The following is a 21,942-nucleotide window of genomic DNA, read 5'->3' as shown; positions in this document are numbered from 1 at the left end:
TTTTGGGGGGAAATAGTTGAAAACCCTTTATTGGGAGCTGTTTGCCTTGTGTTTCAGTATCAGAAGGTTAAATCAATTTCAGAGTTAAGTTTGTCATTATAAAGCTGGTAAGTAGAAATACAGAAATATTGAAGACTGTGGAAAACATCAAATTCTCCCCAAAGATCCTAGTTCGAAGAAGGTCTTGATATTTTTTAAGGTCCTTAAAGGGATCCTCCACTGTTTTTACAAATTTTGCCTAAAAACTTTTAAATGAACGTCACACGGCCCCACTGCCTCTAAACAGCCTATTGATTACGTACAGTCTTAGCGATCGAGGACCTCTCCACCCTCAGAAAACTTGGTTGGGATTCCTTTCATCCTCAGGGTTCGTGCAGCTTCAACTGTCCGTGATTACGCTCTAACTTCAGCCACCAGAGAGTCAGCCAAGCACAGTTTAAGGGAGAGTAAAGGTCCCTTAGGAGAGCTCTTCTTCTGTGCTTCATTGTCTGGAACTGTCGCCCCCTGCGATCACAGATTTTTTTCGGGTCATAACAACTGTTTCTATTCTCTCTCAGTAAACAGCGTCTTTAACTTTTCCTGATCTAAAAATCAGGCTGAATGCTTCACTCCAATAGAAAACAATGGGATGTTTACAGGCAGTGGGGCCGCGTAACGTCATCAATCACATGATTTCAAGATGGCACAACAGAGGCTCCTAAACTGTAAAGTAGTCCCATTTTAAAAGGAAAAAATTAATATGTGCATAATGTGTTTTATTTGGTATAATGCTATAGTAATGTATAGAAAAAGTATAGTTAATCTAATAAGTGCATTTCAAAGATTTTTAGGCTAGATTTGTAAAAACAGTGGAGGATCCCTTTAAGTATTGAGCTTCCTTCTTAAATGCGGATGCTTGTTTTTTTAATGCAAAATGTCAAATTACCTTTTTAATTCCACTATATGTGTAAATGATTTGTGTAAACTTCCCCCCTCCCTATACAAGGACCAACACAGAAATGAACAAACCACCCTAAACTGAAACAACAGTCATTGTGATATTTAGTCTCAAGCTCACCCTCTTCTCTGTGTGTACAGATGTTTACAGCTGTGTCTGGAAAGAAAATCTCTTCCAGGATATGAAATACGGTGTGTGCAAACGATTTCTCTCACCTTCAGGTTCAGTGAAGAGATTCCCAACGAGGAGAACGAGATCAACAATGACAACCTTTCAAAGAGCAGCACTGAGGTCAAGCCAGACGGGAGCCCTCCTCTGCTGCACAAAAAGCTGGTCCCAAACAGCACCATGCCCTCGTCCACCAACCTCGACGTTCCCCTCCCTGTGAGTTGTCAAATCAGGAGCAGGGTTCCCTCATATTTCAGCATATTTGCGATACTTCCTGAATGTGGTTGATCCATTTCTCTGCATTGCTCAGTTTGATCTTGCAGCAGACGAATATGCAGATTGCCTACCGGATGGTGAGCTGCTGGCGTTGCCACTGGTGATGGAGGAGAGGGCGGAGTTCAGCGGGCTTCCTGGTCCCATTCCCTCACCATCGCTGGACTTCAACGACAACGAGGATATCCCCACAGAGCTCAGTGACTCATCAGAAACACACGACGAGGGTAAATTTGAAAAATAATCATCACATGCCACATACCAATTAAATGTTTGCGTACGTAGCAGGGTCGAGGTCCATTTTAATTATAATTGCATATTTAAAAATGTATTTATATAATGACGTAATCATAATTAAATTGTAATTTAGTTCAGATAATTGACTATCTAATTGTAATCGGCATTGAAATTCTATAAAACTGTCAACTACAATTTAATCAAACGCAAACCTGGGGATCCGTGTTACAGTTTTATGTCTTGCGTATATGTAGTTAACAATCATTAAAATATGTTTCATATCAAATTTATCTGTCAGTTCTCTTGAAAATCATTTTACCATTTAAAAATAATTTAAATCTAGGGGTATAGTGACAAAAGAAAGGCTCAGATGATCAAAGATATTAATACCTATATTTTCATTGATTAGGAAGCCTAACAAGGTAACCAAGAAATGAAAAAATATTGGATGATAGATGATGTTTTTTAGTGTATTTTACAGCTGTTTATGACATGGGTCAAAACTGACCCATTATCATAAGAGATGCTAACAGAAAGCTAACACAGGAGCAAGTATAAGTATTATATGGTTATTTATTAAGACTCAGTAATTGTGATTAATTGTAACTGAGAACATAACTAACATAATTGACTTTCAGGGGGGAAATTATTGTAATTTTAATTTTAATTGGAAAAAAATGCTGGTCAACGTAATCGTGATTGAATCAAACTGAACACGGATAACTGAAGACATAATTGTAATTAAAAATTGTAACTGACCTCATCCCTGGTACGTATTGCTAATGACTTTTCACAACCTCTATTCAATACCTTTGTTGTGCACTCAGAGGTCTAAATCCTTGTTTAATGCTTCTTAGGTGAGGTGCAGGCGTTCCATGAGGATCTGAACGGCAGGCAGTACATCAACGAAGTCTACAAGTTCAGTGTGGACAAACTCTACGACATTCTCTTCACTGAGTCTCAGTTCATGAGCGACTTCATGGATCAGAGGCGGTTCTCAGGTCAGGTCTTCTCACCTCTGCAGGAAAAAGCTCCTATACAAGACGTCACTCACTCCTCTGTCTGTCTGTTTGGATGTTCAGATGTAGTTTACCACCCGTGGAAGAAGGACGATGCTGGGAACCAGACCAGAGAGATCTTATACACCATTTCCTTGTCCAACCCTCTTGCCCCTAAAACAGCGACGGTCACAGAAACACAGGTGATTCTACCGTCTGTTTCCATTCCTCGCACTGAGACTTCATACCTCACGCATCCACTTTAGTCACTTTATGAAGCTTTGTATCCAAAAAATGAGGCTAAAATGCAGTTTAACGATAAGGTTGTTCATCCCTCTACTAAAAATATTTGTTCCTCCAAATGTTTCCAAAGCTTCTTTCACGACCTAAAACAAATGGAACATCGGCCACGTTTACATTGGAGCTTTAATTCCTTTTTAAAGCAAAATAGAAGTTAATTCCTCTTTAACCTGATCTTGTAAATACTTAATTCCTAATGCAAATTTTGTTCCGAATGAAACTTAAATCCGAATTAAGTGGCTGGTTTATTCCGATTTTAATTCCGAATTAGATATTTCCTCTTTCTTGTAAACACTTAACTTGGTTAATTCCCCTTTAAGTTAATTTTTGGTCGTTCTGCGCTTGTGCGACTTGCGGCCATGACGCGCTGGTGACGGCATAATCCAAGATGGCGGCGGCCCGGACTCCAGTTCAGATTATTTAATAAGAGCCTTAAAAGACATGGATATAATGAAAAGAGTGGATGGACAGAGGCATAAACATGCAGACTTTTACACGGACTTATTAAACACACACGGACCTCAGTAAACAGAACAGGCTTCACCGGAGGGCTGGCACTAGGACCCGGAGGCGGAGTAAATGTGTCCCCATACTGCATGTACAGGCTGTAATATCACCAGTTTATCATTTTACCTGTTGTTAGAGCTACTATCTTTACTAGGGAGCAATTATTTATTCCTGGTGATTGTTTTCGAGAGTTTTACTGGGCTTTTTACTGGTGATTACCTCCTATCTCCCTTACACTCCGCGGTCCAAACTGAAAACTGAAACCGTGTGTTAATGTCGAGCTGCTGCTTCGAAACTGCAATCAAAATAAAGGTGAAAACAGTTCATGTTTGGTCTTCTGTGTTACAGCCAACAGTAAAAGGTTTGTTGTGTGTTTTTCCTGTGTGACATGATACGTCACATTCCCCCACTGTCCAATCAGAGCCTTCCCAACCCCCAGACCTAAAGCGGAATTATCTAAAGCCAAATAAATCGGTTTTCCATGTAAACCTCAGTTCGGGAATGACTATTACCATGTAAACACAAGGCAGAACACTTGAATTCCGAATGACTTAATTCAAAGTAACTAATTCCGAATTAAAAAACATAATGTAACCGTGGCCATAGAGTAATAACCAGTTTATTTTTATTTGGCTTTTGGTTTTTCAGACCCTCTACAAAGCCAGTCAGGAGAGCGAGTGCTACATCATCGACGCTGAGGTAATCACGCACGACGTCCCCTACCACGATTACTTTTACACGGTCAACCGCTACATGCTCACCAGGGTGGCCAAGAACAAGTGTCGACTACGGTGAGGGACAAACCCCTATTGTAAATGAATCAAATATTCCTTTGTGCTTCCTGGCGTAAAACTGTTGATCCTTCTGTGTCTCAGGGTATCAACAGAGCTGCGCTACAGGAAACAGCCGTGGGGGCTTGTGAAAGGCTTTATTGAGAAAAACTTCTGGAGTGGGTTGGAGGAGAACTTCCGCCATCTTGGTGAGCTTTTGTTGAATTATTTGTTTGTTTGTTTTGGCAGTAACATAATATTTAGAAATAATATGTAAGGTTTAATTTATTATGACAACTTTTTTTCAGGAAGTTAGGTTTTGACTGTCAAATGCGAGTCTTCCTCAGAGGCGTCTGCTGATTGCTTTGATGTGTCCTTATGAGTTTATTCATTTATTTGTTCATTGGAGTCCAAAAAGAAGACAAAATGAATTATCCCCGTAAACAGTGCGCTGATACGCTCTGGTGGCTAAAGTTAGTGAGCAATCATGGACTGTTGAAGACACACAAACCCTGAGGATAGAAGGACTCCCACCCAAAAGGACTTCAATGAACAAAGACATAAATAATATTTAGAAACCTAAACATTGTAGTTTGAGCCCGGTGTTGTTGGCAATAAAGGCTTCTTCATTTCTAGTCCTTTCTTATATAGTCGTGAACATTATTATGACTTCTTTATAGTTTTTCCTTCTTTGTGCTCGGTAGTGTGTTAATAAAGAATAGTTGGTAATGAAAATTTGCAAAACACATTATTAAACATTAGATCAGGGGTTTCCAAACTGGGGGGGGTCGTGACGTCAGGAATGGCCTTGCTGAACATTGAGCATGAAAAATGAAATAAAAAATAAATTATTTGCACTGAAAGAACTTTATTATTACTGTTCTAAAACATGACTGCACATTTTATGGTATTTTATGGATTTGAAGAAGAATAGTCACATTTTTTTGTTTCCCTCTTTGTTAAATTGTTGAATGATGGGGGTGGGTAAGTCTTTGAAAAGATATAGTTTGGGAACCACTGCTATAGATGATGGGTCATTCCATGTTATTTCATTACATTTTCGGCCCATCCCACGCACTTCTGTCTAAAAAATTCTGAATTTTTACCAATTGTTACTTAATAATTTAACTGGTGCACTTTAAATGTTTAGTTTGATCAGGTGAATGCTTTTTGAGATATGGACGATTTAGTGATAGGGTATGTGTTGATTTTTTGTGTTGATTTCTTCCAATGACTCAAAAATTACACCACATAGGAATCTTAAATTTGGTATAGTGATACATATCCACCTACTTTCTCAGAATATAAAAATATCTGCTATACAACCTATTTGCGTGACATGCCAGCCCCTCAAAATTGGAAAAAAGTTTGTCTGGGTTTTGGATTTCGAACATGTTTGAGCCTTCAGTAAACAGCTTTGCATATGTCTCAGCTCCCTGTAATTTTATCAGCTTTGAGTTACATAGACTGTTCAAATCACTAATGATTAGTCATATATATCCATTGGTTTTTGGGCGACAGTCTCTTGAAATCCCAAAAAAACAGTTTTTTTTCACTATTTTCATTGGACCATATCTGAAAATGGAGGAGAAAAAGTCTTCTTCCGATCAAGCTAAAAATTTGCAGTGGTACCGAAGTGTGTAGGTCATTTGTGAAAAACATGGAATGACCCTGATTTCTTCCCAATCCAAACACGAGATGACACACATTCTCCTTCTTCTCCAGAGCTGGAGTTGTCCAAGCTGGAGGAGATACTGACGGAGTCCCACAGACTCTCCCCAAAGGTGAAGTTGGTGAAGAATTCCACGGTGAGGAGGAAGAAGAGGCCCCTCCCCCACATGCGCAGCCAACACCTGGACGAGGCCCTCAGCCCCATTACCACGCCGACGGACGAGGAGGTGATTCAGAGGATCAAACACGTGGCAGGCTCCACGCAGACGCGACATCAGAGTCCAGAACACCATCACCACCTCGCCGGAGGCTTCGCTCTCTACAGTGTCTCCAAACTGCTGCTCATCATCAGCTTTGTGTACGCCACGGCTCACACACGTCCATCGTTTAATGACGCATTCACATCTTTACGTGTCTGACTCTTCCATTGCTTTGATGATCAAATCATTATTCACACAATATTCACACTCCTTAGCTTGCAATGTGTTTCTCTATCAATTATACATACCTGATCTGATAGATATGCAGTGCATGGTAGTGTAGAAAGCAGGGATGGGCAACTGTCACACCGAGGGCCAGAAAAATGTGATTGAATCTGATCCAAAGGACACATTATCAACATTAGAATAATGACTGATCTGATAATTAATACAGGGGGGTGGGCTTTCTCTTTTTTCCTGTTATTTTTTGTGTTCTTGTTGTAATTTTGTGTATTTTTCTGTCATTTTTTGCATTTTTCTGCATTTTTGGGGTCACTTTCTGTATTTTTTTTGTTTTCTATATTTTCCTGTAATTTTTTGCAATTCTGTTGACATGTTGCGTGTCTTTGGATCTATTGTGTAATGTGTTGTTTTTTTTTTGTGTGTGTTTTTGTAGTCATTTTGTTTGTTTAAAGGCACACCGTGGACTTTTTGACCTAAAGAGTTCACCCATATGAGTTATTTTAAATGATTCCTCAGGCCATTATACAGCGTTTGACAGTATCAACGCTCCGAGCGGGGCTTCCCTCTTGAAATACCGACTATGTAAGTTTGGAGAGATGGACCGTCTTTAGCCATGTCATGTGACCTGGAGAACATTTCACTTTACGGTAGTCACGCGAGCTGAAGTTACAGGTCAACTACTGTCTGCATACACTATCAAAAGACAAGGGAGGATGGCCGACTGACTGTTTGTTGATTTTTGCGACAGTGCTGCGGCGCTTGTGGCCACTAGGGGCGCTTGCTTGAAAGTTACCAGTCTAGCGCCCTTAGTGGCCAAAAGTTACACAGTGTGCCTTTAAGTGGTTGTTTTGTCTCTTTGTTGTCATTTTGTGTTTTATGAGTCATTTTGTGTATTTTGGGAATTTTTTGTGTACTTTGTTCATTTTGCTGTCGATTTGTGTGTTTTGGGAGTTGTTTTGTGTATCATGTCGGGCTTTATGTTCCTTCTAACTTTTTGAAATACAGTTTTTGGGGATTTGTTTTGGAGGCCGCACAAAATTAGACTGAGGCCCACATGTGGCCCTCATGCCACCAGTTGCCCATGTGTGGTGTAAAAGTTGACTGAGTGGTTTTTGCAAAATGAATGATATCTGTGGTGGATTTATCAACACTCTATGAGGGTAAAATATCTAAATTGAGCTAAAAAGGAACAACTGATGTAAACACAGGTTGTCTTTATACTAAAGTGACTTATTACTTGTTTTTTGTAGTCGTCTCTCTCTCTGTTTTCTTTAGTTTAACTCTTTTCTCCTCTCCTTTGAATGCCATCCTTAGGATCTGTCTCAGGTATTCACATTTTCTCACTAGCCCATACAACCTAATGATTAATTAAGCATGTGAGGAAATGTTGATTTTGAAGGGGCTGACTTTGTTTTATTTGGATTTGCCTTCTTGTCTCACTGCTCGTTTTGCTCATTCTTCAGCTTGGTCCTGCTGGTGTTTCTCAACATGATGCTCTTCTACAAGCTGTGGATGCTGGAATATTCTGCACAATCCTTAACAACCTGGCAAGGACTGCGACTACATGAAAGGTACACACACACTAGTACTCACATACAGTACAGTAGCTCATGTCATCAGGATGTAATGGGTTTCTTGTAGTGACGTCAATTCCTGCTTTTTAACATGATTAAATCTGTAAAAATGCAAGATTTGATAAACAAAAATCAATGTAAGTGTTGAAAAAGTTCTAGTTATAAATTGATGATATTTTAATGAAATTTCACATTTAACCATCCCATCTTACATAATGTGATGACATCAAAAGTAATCTTGCATCTGTGTCAAATTTGATGTTTGTTTTTTATGCAGCCTATAAGTGGGAATGTTGAAAAAAATATAATCTCTGCATATTCTGGTTTTATTTGAAATGCCACGTTTGATTTTTACACATGCACACACACACACACACATGCTGTTAGACAAACACAGCAAACTCTTTCCATGTGGTTCTCGATGTGTGTGATGGGAAAGCACTCGTATCCTAAAATTAGCCTCTGAGTGGCCCTTGACGCACTGAAGCAATGATCCCAACTGCTAGCCGGCAGTGTTTCTGAATGGAAATCACACTTTGGTGCTTGCACTCTGATGGTAATGTAGGTGTTGGTGTGCACACGTGTGTTTCCCAGTAAACTGCCGCAGACACAGATGGAGTGGGCTCAGCTGCTGGAGGCGCAGCAGCATTACCATGACGCAGAGCTGCAGAAGTGGAAGGAGATTATCAAGTCGTCAGTGTTGCTGCTCGATCAGGTACAGAAGTTTCCATCCAAGTGTTGAATATGATATTAATCTAGAACAGTGGTTCCCAACCATTTTTGAATCGTGACCCCATTTTGATATCAAGAATTTCTGGCAACCCCAAAGACATTTTTTTTTCCAGAATTAGTTTTTCATCATGTTTGTTAGCTCAGATATTTTTATACTGCATTATATTATGATTAATAACTAGATTTATATTTGACAAATTTAAAGTATAGAATACAGTTGTTCAAGATTGTGTGCTGTTTTAATTTGTAAAAGAATAATAATTTCAAAAATACATTTTTTATCAGTAATTTTTTTTAAAAATTAATTACTCGACATTTCAGGCGACCTCAATTAAACTCCATACGACCCCACATGGCGTCCCGACCCCAAGGTTGAAAAACACTGAACTAGAAAGATATTTAAAGCCAAGAATAATTAAAACTCTATATTGGGTGCTATATTAGCACAATAAAATACTTTATTGTAGCTAGTGGATTTAAGTTTATTTTTCTCACTTTAAATAAATCAATACTGTGTTTGTACATTTCTGTTGTGATTGTTTTTATATTGTTTGTCTTTATTAATGCTTTATTCAATGGTTTCTCTCTATTTGGCTAATATGGCTTATGGTCTAATTTCTGCTGTGGTGGTTAGCATCACTGCCTCACAGTACAGAGATCACACATTCAATTAAAGCCAGCCTTGGTCTGTGTAGAATCAGAATCAGAAATGTTTTTAATGGCCATGTACAGTTTTAAGGACAGTACAAGGAATTTGTCTTGGTAGTTGGTGCACAAAACAAACAACAAAAAAAATAAAAAAACAAAGAACAACCCAGCAACCATAATAATAATAATGATAATAATGTTAAATATAAAGGATGAGGGATAAATAAAGGATAGATAGAGAATAAAGGATAAATAGGATAAATATATTTTACCACCTCATTGAGATCAATACCTTTTTTTTAAAAAGAGAGACCTGAGAACAACAAATAGCAGACACAGAAGGCAGCCGACAACAACAATAAAAAAATTAAAATTAACAGACAGTTACAAGAATCAGAAAAACAATCTGATAATAGAGGATTAAATTCTTCACAGGGACTCAAATGTGGTGTTCCAGTTTTTTAATGTGTGTGTGTGCGTGTGTGTGTGTGTGTGTGAATGGAATGTCTAAGGTTAGATAGTTGCTGGATTGTGCTTTGCAGGGAGTTTGCACGTTGCACGTTCACACAGTCCAAAATGTTATGTGTGGATAAGAAACTAAACGACAGCAACATTTTGAGAATATTTTTAACTCACCACGCTTTGTAATAGTTTCTTTTTAGGTGTCACAGCCCCCCCTAGTGATGAGACACCAGTGGTACAAACATGGCTTTAATATTGATCATCAAAATTCGGGAAAGTTTTTTTTTTTTATTTTAAACATGTATTTATTGCTTTATCCATTGATATATTGAACATACATTACAATATACAGACAAAATTGATCAGTCCCTTAACACCAACACATGGCTGTATCAAAAGTAATAATCATCAAATAAAGAATAAAATGATAATACAAAGGCTACTAAAGAATAGTAATTTAAATAAAAAACATCACATGAAAAGTATAGCATTGTAAAATATTCAAATTCCACTCCTCATTATAAATGTGGTACCTTCATAATAACCTCACATCTCCAGTGCCTCTTCAATATCACGCCTTATAATAAATTCCAAAAACATCCTCCAGATGTTATCAAACTCTTTCTTTCTAAATATAATGGTCAGTTTCTCCAGTGCCTGACCTGATGTTAGGTTTTTTAACCAGTAGCAAAGAGAAGGGCAGTGAACATTTTTCCAGCACAGTGCGATAGAGCGTCTGGCTTGTAGTAGACAGAAGGTCAACCATTTCTCTTTCTCTGTTTGACAGAAGGCAGTTGTCAGGGTAAATGCCTAAAATGCAAATCTTAGGACATAAAGGAATTGGGAAAGATGTCATCTGGGAGATATTTTTTAACGCTAAACTCCAAAATTGTTTTATCTCCTCACACTTCACTTCCCCTGACCATGGGGTGAAGTTAAATGCAAAGTAATAATAACCTTGACAAAAACAAAAAACGAACCAGACATATACTGTAAGTCTCCTGGCGAACATGTATATTCAACACAAACAAGCATTTATAACGTGATACAAAACAAATAACTTGCAGTGTAGGACACAGTCACCTACCGCTATAACTAAGCTAACATCAGCAATACTGTGAAAATTCAAGTAATGGTGTATAACTACAACAGGAAATAAATATTAAATCAACCAGGAAATTAAAACGTTACTTTTCCAGCATGTGTGAATAAAGAGTGATAACAAAACTTACATGGGTCAGGAGTGCAAGCAAAAACATTAAGAAAGAAAGTCCCAATTAGTTACCCTGTGAGTCCTCCGTGCGTTGAAGTGTTTGGACAAACTTTTCCACATCTGATGAAGACTCAAACTCCTTAGTTAGTCCATCAATCGTCACCCTAAACTTGGTCGGGTCAATAATTCCGTAGCGGATAGTCAGCGCTCTCAACTGTTGTTTTACGCCGTCAAAGCACCTTCTCCGCCGGTGAAGCTCCGTTGATATGTCCGGGAAAAACGTCAACTCCTGTCCACCCCACAATATTTTGCCTTTTGCCCTTTGCCCTGGCTGCTCGCATTACCCAGACTTTATGTTAGAAGTTTAAAAACTTCACGATAAGAACCCTCGGTGTAGGGGGCCTGCTTTTCTCTGAATTAACAGTGTTTTTCGCCACTGCTGATGCACTCTTTATCCATGCAACCCGAGAAATCTCGTATATCCTTTTTAACATCCTGAATTAACATTCAGCACCCCATCAATCTTGGTGGAAAAGTCATTTCTGATCACGTCAAGCTTCTGATTAACATCCATGTTACGCAGCTTTCCATTCTCTGCATCTAGCCTCACCTGTTGAGCTAGCTAGGCTGTTAGCATCCACCTCGTCGTCGTACTTGTGCGTGAAAGGGCTGTTTTTAAACTTGGTCCTAAACTTTTTAGGAGACATAATATCGCCGGTGTACACTGCAATATTGCCACAGAAGTTTGGTATTCTTGTCTGTGGTAAAAGGATAATTTACAGGAGTTTATTTAATCAGATATCGCCAGGAGCTCAGAAAAATATGTGTGTCTAGGTCAGCGCCATAACCACGCCCTTAGGAACATTTACTAAAGCATTTTAATATGCTTTACATTCTAATAATACAAGTGTTTTAACCTGGTCTTGTTTTTTTTTTTTTTTGCTTTTTAGATGAAAGACTCTTTATTGAACCTTCAGCGAGGAATTGGTTTGAGGGACTACAGCTCTGAGCCTGAGGAGAAGAGAAGTCGTTACCACTGACACATCACCACTAGGCCATGAGGGCATGCAGTGCAATACGGACCTGTTTTGTTTGTGAGTCAGTAGATGCAGGCGAAAGCAAGACAGAGCGAACTCGGTAGGACCAACGGAGAGGCAGGTCCGCATACACAAAGAGAGGAACGGTGGCGGTTTCCGGTGCACAGAGGATAAACACCCGGTCAGAGGAGGAGGTCACACACAGGAACTGAGGTATCGCAGGCAAAAGCAGGACCCCGAGGGATTACAGAGTGCTTCTTCTCTCTTTCTGTCTGAATGCATCCTACTGTAAGCCATGTGAGCGACAAGGAGAGAAGAAAAGCTACTGCATGCGTTTAGACAACCTAGCTCCCCTCAGTCAGTGTTATTGTAGTCCAGTTCCAGTATCTGTGTGTCAAAAAAGAACAACAGAACAAGAGGTTAAAGGGATGGGGGTCCTTTCTATAGGCCTAAAGGCTTTTTACTCTCGACTGTTCCAAACCGAGCGTTCCCTAAAGGTGGTCGCTACAGCGTCCCTCCAGCAAACCTCCAGAGCTGTGCTGCATGGTTTAGTCAGGGCTGGATCCTTGTCAAACCATCGCCATGTTGACATGTTTAAAAACATTAACAGGGGCATAAAAAGTGTTTTTAATCAAACAATGTTTCCGACTTCAAGCTGCATTGTTTCTCTTCCCTCTGATGAAGTCGAATGTATGAGGCTGAAGCAGGGACTCTGCAGCCCCACCAATCAGGGGACCTGTATTCCTACATGTTTTATTACTAAACTGTGACTCTATCTCCTTAAGATGCTTCAAATTGGAAAGAAATCTATGAATTTATTTGAAATAAATAAGAATATTTCAATATTTAATATATATTTCAAAAGTATATACATATTACCTATATTTATTGTTAATTTCTGTAAATATGGCACTGATCAGTACTCGAGAGTGAATTGAAGAATTTCTAACAAAAAAAGTGTTTTCTTCTAAAGATGCATGCCAGATATGTCTGTGACATGTCCAGTGTGCAAATATAATTCTGCATTAGCGCGATTATATTCGCGCATGTGTGCGAGCGAGAGTGTGAGTGTGTGCGTGAGTGTGTGCGTGAGTGTGTGCGTGTGTGTGTGTGTGTGTGTGTGTGTGCACACAAACGTGTTTGCTGGAGAGTGTAACATTTTTACCATTGCACTCGTATGTGTTTCCTTGTTCTTTTCTGGCTCCTGCAGCCAGGCTGCCTTGTTTTTTTTTTTTCTTTTTTACTGCTAATGCATTTGGACGCCGCCTTGCATTGGTCCCAGAATATAGTTTACAATCAAGGAGTTTTGTTCCACAGCTACGTGTACAATATTTACTGTATTTTCTGACTGAATAAGAGCAGAATGTGGTGTCATTCTTTGGATTCTATGTATTCAAATTAAAATTGAGAGAAGTTCACCAGAGACCGATATGAGGATTTGTCCCTCATACAGATGTTACACTTTGGGAATCAATCTGTAGTTGTCAGTTTATTTTTTCTTTTACATTTTATAACCCCACGTTACTAACTGTAGCACAACCATCATGTGAAAGCCTTTTTTTTGCTGATAGTTAAAAAGGAAGAATTAGACCTACATGGTCCTAAAAGGGCCCTAGAGGTTAACTTCTACTTTTAAATTCAACCATAAAAATAACAAAGCAGATTAAATCTTACAAATAATTTTGTAAGATTTAGAGTAAACATTGTTAAAGTGTGTACACCCGAAAACTATGAATAAATTTATGATTAGGTATGAAGTAATGTAGTTTATTGATCCCAGTTCCACTCTTCGCAATTAGTCTAAGTATTTATATTTAGCGTTTTTAGTTGTGAAATGTCAGTGTGACTGCCCTCTATAGGTTGAACACTGGCTATTGCAAATTAATTTTGCGATTGGCTGAAAATAGATCATGTCTTTTTGGATCAGTGACGTCACTAACAGTCACTGTGGGCCCGCCCCTCCTATAAAAATGGGAGGAAGGACTGGTTTCCTCCAATCATAGCCCTCAGTGAGCACTGATTGACAGCTCCATGTGGAACTGTGCAGCACTGTCGGGGCGTGGCTTAACTACTCTAGGAGCAACGCCCATAATCAAGGCATTTTTTGATTGTCTCCCTTGTTGATCAGAAACAATCTGGGGGTGTTCTTACACTTAAAGTTAAAAGCTCATTAACACTTAATATCAAGTATTTCTGCATGTGACACAGTTTTCCTAAAACCTTTTCACTCAGATTATGTTCTATTTCTTGCACTGACTTTGTCGTCTCATTACAATCAGGTTTAAACGCATCGTTCTTTGTTTTTTGAACTGTCAGCAAAAAAAAGGAAAACGTTTCAGCTCTAAACAGTATTTGGTTGGTTTCTTTTTTTCTTTCCTTTATACAACTAAAACATCTGCTATAATGCAACCCAGACATTTACCTTCACGCGAGTCAATTTAGCCAAAGGATAAAAAGTGGAAATGTATCAACAAAGTATTTTATCATGCATGTCATGTATTAAAAATGGAGAAAATAAAGCACTTTAAGACCTGTTCAGGTAAGGGATGAAAAAAAAGATGAAGTGTAGGGAGGAGTGATAACATTTAACACTTAAAAATGCAGTTTGAGTACAGTTATTACCCAGTTGGAAATGATTCCAATCTTGTTGCTGCTCGTAAACTCTGTTCTGTTTCCCTATGCTGATGAATGAATAGTAAATAATACCATGTGAATCTTCCTGAAACGTCCCATCAAAGCAGCTCCGACTTAACTCACTTCTCGGTCCAGTTTTCAGGACAATTGGGAAGGAGAGATTTTTATGAAGGGAAACACTATCTTTAATGCCTGCATGACGAAGGACTGACTGAAAGGATGATTGTGTGTATTATTGGAGAATGGCACTGAGTAACTACCACTGAGGTAACCTTAAGATGTGAATGTGAGAGAGTAGGAATGATCTCTTTCCTGATCCTGATGACACTGATGGATTGCAGTAGTTATGCTCTGTGTATAGGATGATGCAGGAATGCTATATATATACACATACATATATATATATGAAAAGGTGATTGAAAGGCTTTAAAAGTTTATTTAAAGGTGTATTGAAATGATTATTTTTGTTAAGGAATGACACATTTGCAGCTGTTGTGAAGGAGACGTAATGATTTTACTTTTTTTTTTTTTTTTTTGCGACAGGGTTTAGGAGTTCACCACAGCCAGCAAACAAACGCAGATCTTATAAGTGACTCCACCTGACTCCAAATTGAATGTTCTCTCAGGCTTCGCTGCAGACCTGAATTAGATTTCACAAATCACACACTCATGCACATTACTTGGCTTTTTAATTTTTTATTTTTTTTCACGCCGTGTCAACACTGCTGGCTCTCAGAGAAAAACACTTTGTTTGTTTGTTTGTTTTTGCTGGCTGTCTCTCCTTCCACTGCTACGTTGGACACAGTTGACCTGTGTCAAATGAATGATTGTATGTTTGCTGCACTGCTGTGGAACCAAGGTGACCCTAAAGTCCCTGATCGTGTACGAGATTAGCGAGACGGTTAATACCAGCCCTAATAACACTTTAGGATTTGTAAGGCATGATAGAAATCCCACATGTGCAACCTCCTGAATATACTGCGCCTGATCAAAGTCATAGCAAACGCTCTTCAACTGTGTCTTGATGAAATCCGTACTGATGTAGATCTGTTTGCAACACATCCTACTGTATATGTTTGTTTTTTGTTTGTTTTTTCTAAAATGTTTCAAAATCTCTAGACTTTTAGTCAAATTTATACATGGTATGAAATTACTGTACGTATATGTTGTGTATATCTGCCGTGTGCACACACACACACACACACTGACAAAAAGAATCAAACCTACGCTGTGCGTGGGTTTTGACTTGCTGATAACTTTGCCTCATAGAGACTGAAGATTAAAGTGGCTTTCTGGTTAATGTGAAGTAGAGGTCGGCGTATGAATAAAGAAAATACTAAACTAATAATGTTGCTGTTGATCCTGTGGTTATTCACTTTTTATTTTTTTCCACCTTGTCTGCACATGCTGTCGAAGGTCAACACTACATGCAGTGCAGTCTTTTTACGACAGCTATGCATGTTTTATTATTGCAATTAAATGTAGTAGTACAGTGCCCATCTAAAGTATGTATTCATATAGTGGGAGGAGCTTAAGTAGAGCTGTCAATTATGGCCAAATGAGTATGTTTGAAGGTTGGATGTAGGTGTACATACTCTGTACTCTGAAGTGTTATAAAGGGGTTTATTTGTGGGTGCAAAGTAAAATAGCTTGTGCAATTTCCATGGTTTAATTCTAAGAGACATGAACATGATAAATATGTTCTATATATTGTTCTGTAATGTATGTTTTTTGGAGTCATGTGTATTTTTGTATCTTTCAGTTGAATTTTTGTGCATTTTTTGTATAATTATTGTTTTTTGTTGCCATTGTAGTGTGATTCTGGAATCATTTTGTGTATTTTTGTTTTGTTTTTTTTGGTGTAGTTTTGTGCATTTCTGTTGTCATTTTGTACAAATATTTAGTTTTGTGTATTTTGAGTCATTTTCATATTTTTGTTGTCGTTTGGTGTATTTTTCTGTAATGTATGTTTTTTTGGAGTATTTTGTGTGTTTTTGGAGCCTTTTTCTATATTTTTGTGCATTTCTGTTGTCGTTTTGTGTGCTTTTTGTATAAATATGGTTTGGATTTTTTGCTTTATTTTACTCATTTATTATATTTTTATTATAAATACCTTATGTGTGGTGAGAACGTGCTTTGAGATGTGTGTGTGTGTGACTCGTTACCTGTCGCTACCTCCATCTCCTCCGTGGGTTCTCTCTTAACACACACGCATCAGCCGCTCGCATGCACGTAATCCGTCACAGGTTGTTGAGAGGAAGAAAAAAAGAGAGAACCCGAAGTACCACGTAAAATAAACGTTTTGCAACACCAAATTCGCGACTTTTTCTCTAAACGACTCTGTGTGCGTTCAGCATGTACATCTCGGCACTCTCACACACACACACATGTATCAGCCGTGTGTTTATAAAGTTTCAGGTCAAACAAACGCCCCCTCAGGGAGACATTCGGGCCACACACACACACACAGATACAGACGATCATTGATTTAATAGATAGATACATGTCTTGTATTGCATAATTGTGACCATCACCAGCCCACCCTAAGGAAGAGTACGAGACACTTTGTTAAGCGGAGAATATAAAAAGAAGAGGGCAGTGATACATCTTGCTGAGGGGGGAAGGGAAACAGGAAGAGGGAGTCAGGGTAGGACAATTTAAGGGGGTGAGGAAGAAATGCTGTTATTCATTCCTCTAGCTCACAAGATTTACTACAGGGTTGTGTTTGTGTTACTTTTTGATCTTTGATTGGATTACTCTTTAACTATAGGGTTTATGAGCTGCTTTAGACACGTTATTATTGCTTATTTCGTAAATATACCATGTTGCATAAGAACAAAACAGACACAATGACACAGTGATTGGACAAATGCAGCTACGTGATATAATACAATACTAAAGCATACAGAGAACACCAATAGTACATCCCTTTGCTTGCAACTTATACCAAATCTGAACACCATAAGGACATTCAGATCTGAATCTGAACTTGCCCTTGCAAGATGTAACATGCAAGGCAGCAGCAACATACATCTGAGACAGGGTCTCAAGTCCATCATCGAGGTGAGACATAGACACAGACAGACATTCTCTAAAGCAGGAATTACAGAGACGCCACTCAAACTAGTATGTGCGTTTTAGTCCTACAGAACCAAAGCAGCATGGAACCCACGCTAAGAGGGGAGATGATCATGACTGAAGGAGCCTTTGGGTGCAGTTGCAGAGCCCTGTACCATGAAACCGGATAAACTACGTCTGACCAATCACAAACATGGAGAAACATTGCAGAGCTGCGTATTTCGCCATGGAGGAGCAGGCCTTTTTTATTTGTTTATTTTTTCAGATATGAACATTTAACTCTCCTATTATCCTCAAACACATTTACCATTTGGGGTCAATCTGAGCGCAACAATATTTGCCTCCAGAAATACAGTATATTTTCAGAAATATGTTTTTGTGTCAGGCACTTTGTTTATTTGTTGAATACATAAATAACCTCTTGATAATGAAACCTTGACCTGTTCTCTCGCGCCATCAGACCAAACATTTAAATTATAATTAAATTATCTTGAATAGTTTTCATCTAACCCAACTATTTTCAATGATAAACATTGAATGGGGTCAAATTGACCCCAAGGATAACAGGAGGGTTCAAATCTAAAATTCAGGCCAAAAGCAACATTGTTGTCGTGACAAAAGGTAAGAAAGCAGGACATTGTGGACTCAGTTGACGTGTGAATTTGTGAGGTTATATAATATGATGATGAATGATGGGATCATATAGACAGACAGCATTCTGATCAGTCAGTTTCACTTTATTTTATGTTTGGTGCAGTTGTTTTATCCCACAAATGTAGTGCAGAAATACATACCTTTATATACTGTAGGATGTCCTCAGATACAGTGAAAGGAATTCATCTGTCAGAAGTAAATTCTAACTATTTTTGAATTTCCTCAAACTAAAAGCTAATGGTAAAAACTCAACCCTAATAAGAAAAAAACAGACTTATTTTTATGTTTTTCTGCTCTCCACAATCGGAAAAACGTGTGGTCACCGCTCAGATCAGTACATCAGCTTGTTGCTGATGGTAATGTCTGTTCTTCTTTACCTGAAGCTCTTTTACCAGGACTTAGATCCAAGACATGACCTCAAACACATGTTAAACATAAAAATGACTGAAAATCAGCAGCACTCTGATTTAATGAGGGATTTAAGGTTGTTTGTCGTTAGTCTCAGAGGGTCATCAACCTTTTGGAGACAGAGAGCTACTCATGCTCATTACAAGAACCGCAACCTAATAAGCATCAGTGCTATTTTCAGAACGGGACCTAAAGCCATAGCAAGCTTTTTACACACACACACACACACACACACACACACACACACACACACACACACTTTCAGGAATTGTTGCCACAATCCTGAAAGATCTCCTTTCGTAATTGTTGAATTGATATGTTATGGTTTCATTTATTCACACAAACTTTTTTTCAGGAAATTTACTTTGAGCTCTCAGGTTGGCCACGCCCACAAAAAAACTCAAAGACATTAATTGTAGGGATACATCAAAGCAATTAGTAGATGCCTCTGAGGAAGACTGATAGTTGGTCATCAAAACAGGTTAATTTACTGAAAAAAGTGTGTCGGAATAAATTAAACCTGAACATATTATTTCAAAAAAGAAGGAAAAATTAACTTGCTGGAATTAATCGTTAATTGATCAAATTGGCAAAGTTTTTGTACATTTTTATAATTTTTTTTTACCTTAAATAAAATATGAATTTATATTTCTTTTAAAGATGTTAAATGGAGGTTACCAGTTTTCGGGGTGATTAAAAGCTTCACTCTAAACAATGTTAGTCCATAAATTGTTATGTTTGCAAACCATTTAGTTCAACTGTTTCTTACATAATCGCAAACACTAGCATAATATCTGATTTTGTGCTGGCACTGGTGGGAACATTCATTGGCTAAAAACAATTTTAAAAAAAAATACAAGTTTCTGCTTTATTTTCATGGGGTTGCTTCAGATGAGCTTTCCTCAAACCTCAGGTCAAAATATTGTCCAATTTTTTTTTTAAACATGTGCTTTGACCTCAGGAGTCTTCCCACAACCACAGGAGTGTACAGGAGAAGATAGTCCCCAGGTAAGATAATATGAAAAATTCATCTGTTACTGCACTTTAAAAGTAAAACAAAATATAAGGACTTTAAATTATTGATGTGTGCTATTGAAAGCTTTCTTTTTCTAAGTGTAGCAGCTGCAGGAGAAGCTTTTGCACTCCACTGTGCATGTGTCCTGTCTTTATGACTCCTACTTGGCTCAGTTTAATGGCTCTTGCATAAACTAGCTTTTAATTAGGACTGTCTCCGCTGTGGCTCACACAGTGGTGTAGTGGTTAGCACTTCTGCACAAGAAGAACCTCTGTTTATTCCCATAGAAACCAGTTAGTGACCATATACAGCAGGACATAACACTGATTACATGTTGTAAACACAATTCATATCTTTGCATTTGGTAAAAGGCATTTGCCTTAAATCTTACTTTATTTAAATACATAACATACATTGGCCCCAATATGAAGGAATCCAGATTTGATGGCGTCATGTCAGGATTCAGCGTTTAAGCTCTGGCAGGAGAGAGATTTTAGATCGGCTTGTTAAACTCTTTGAAGGGGGAACAATGGAATCATTTAAAAGCTTACAAAATAAACGCTCTACATCACTCGCATTTCTATCGATATTTGCAAATAACACACAATTTACAAAAAACAGGCTCCAAATGAGTTCTTTCTAGACAACATTATTCTTAAGAATCCCATACCAAAGACATTTATCTCACACGTGTATCAGATTTTAGGCCTGTGACGTCTCCTGTCTAGCAGGGCCTGTTTCTTTTTTGTTTTGTTTTTTTGTGGTTTGTCCAGCAGATATCTAACTGGTGGGTGGAGCACCTGGCCAATCACCCAGTAGATGGACTATTTAAGGATTCACTGTCAGCGACTAAGGCTGTTGATGTTCTGCTCCATTCTGGTGGCTCACTGCTGTTGTTTGGTTGGCGCTATAGCCTGATTTTGGTTTAGTTCTTATGGTTTATTGTGATTTAATCCCATAAAATTAGCTCACTGTGTCTCATTTTCTTTGTCATGGCCCAACAAGACAGGTTGTGACAGGCCTGAACTCCAATTGCTCTACTGACCATATCCATAGGCAATGGCAGAAGGATATGAATTGATTAAAATTGTACTCAATTTAAGTCAAACATAATACTCAAGTACAAGTAAAAAGTAGCTCAATTAAATAGTACTCAAAGTAAAAGTTAATATATATATATATATAATTTTTTTTTATTTATTATTATTATTAGCCACGGTTCCCTTACATACAGTAAACATCTCATGTATTAACTTAAAAAGAAAGAGACCAAATCTTGCTCAATGGAAAATTAATTTAATTTCTACAAATGCATCTGTATAAAAGGTTTGTCAAAATGTACTTTTATTTTTTATTTTTTTATTAATAATAATAATAATCATCATAATAATAATAATAATAATAATAATAATAATAATAATAATAACAATAATAATAATAATAATAATAATAATAATAATAATAATAATAATAATAATGCATTGGATTTTATATATAGTGCTTTATCATAGACACTCAAAATGCTTTACAGAATTAAGGTATTATTCTTTCACTCCATACTTAGTGGTGGTAAGCTACTATTGTAGCCACAGCTGCCCTGGGGCAGACTGACAGAAGCGAGGCTGCCATAGTGCGCCATTGGCCCCAACACTCACTCACACACTACATTTATACTGGGCAATGTGGGTTTTTAATGAAATGACACCAATTCATTAAATTCAAAATAAAATAAAAACTCTCAGGCTCTAAATTTAGCTACATTTATAAACTCTAAAACAGTGCAATGCCAAATGTGCCATGTGGATAACAACATAATAGGTAGAAACCCCAACCTGAGCCCAAGAAAGTGGTCAAATAACCGGCATCAAAGTACATTACCTTTAATCTGATTGGTCGGCTATGATGTAATGTATTTGATTTAATCAATAACGATTGGTTGTAGAAATGTAACGAATTACTTAACTTCTTTTAAAACGTACTTAAGTACAAGTCAAATTTCTACTCAAAAAAGTACAAGTATGCACTGAGTTACAGTGCATACTTGTACTTGTAATCATTACTTTCACCTCTGCACCGTGGATTGGCATTTTGTGTCAGAAGAATTTGCCAATAGGCTATAACAGTCCTATCCCCCTTTATGGTGATAAAACTCCTGTGTTTATCAGGGACCCCATAAATAAGTG

The 21,942-nt window shown here is 37.9% G+C and overlaps 1 protein-coding gene across 16 annotated transcripts in view; it reads left to right on the top strand.

Annotated features, from left to right (window-relative positions):
* gramd1bb (GRAM domain containing 1Bb) overlaps positions 1-13,950 on the top strand; it is a 122,323-nt gene extending 108,373 nt beyond the window's left edge. For 14 of the 16 annotated variants that reach the window (XM_028463991.1, XM_028463984.1, XM_028463982.1 and 11 more), the window contains 11 exons: positions 1,159-1,321; positions 1,416-1,605; positions 2,473-2,616; positions 2,698-2,816; positions 4,069-4,211; positions 4,296-4,399; positions 5,916-6,219; positions 7,619-7,630; positions 7,768-7,875; positions 8,473-8,593; positions 11,884-13,950. In XM_028463991.1, the coding sequence (XP_028319792.1) occupies positions 1,159-1,321; positions 1,416-1,605; positions 2,473-2,616; positions 2,698-2,816; positions 4,069-4,211; positions 4,296-4,399; positions 5,916-6,219; positions 7,619-7,630; positions 7,768-7,875; positions 8,473-8,593; positions 11,884-11,973 (1,498 nt within the window). In that variant the 3' untranslated portion in view covers positions 11,974-13,950. The remainder of the gene's footprint in view (positions 1-1,158; positions 1,322-1,415; positions 1,606-2,472; positions 2,617-2,697; positions 2,817-4,068; positions 4,212-4,295; positions 4,400-5,915; positions 6,220-7,618; positions 7,631-7,767; positions 7,876-8,472; positions 8,594-11,883) is intronic. The other 2 variants (XM_028463986.1, XM_028463985.1) reach the window with 1 other exon arrangement.
* The last annotated feature ends 7,992 nt before the right edge of the window (positions 13,951-21,942 follow it).

This window comes from Gouania willdenowi, chromosome 13 (genome assembly GCF_900634775.1).
Source record: "Gouania willdenowi chromosome 13, fGouWil2.1, whole genome shotgun sequence".
NCBI lineage: Eukaryota > Metazoa > Chordata > Actinopteri > Blenniiformes > Gobiesocidae > Gouania > Gouania willdenowi.
This window is presented reverse-complemented; position numbering and strand designations above follow the sequence as displayed.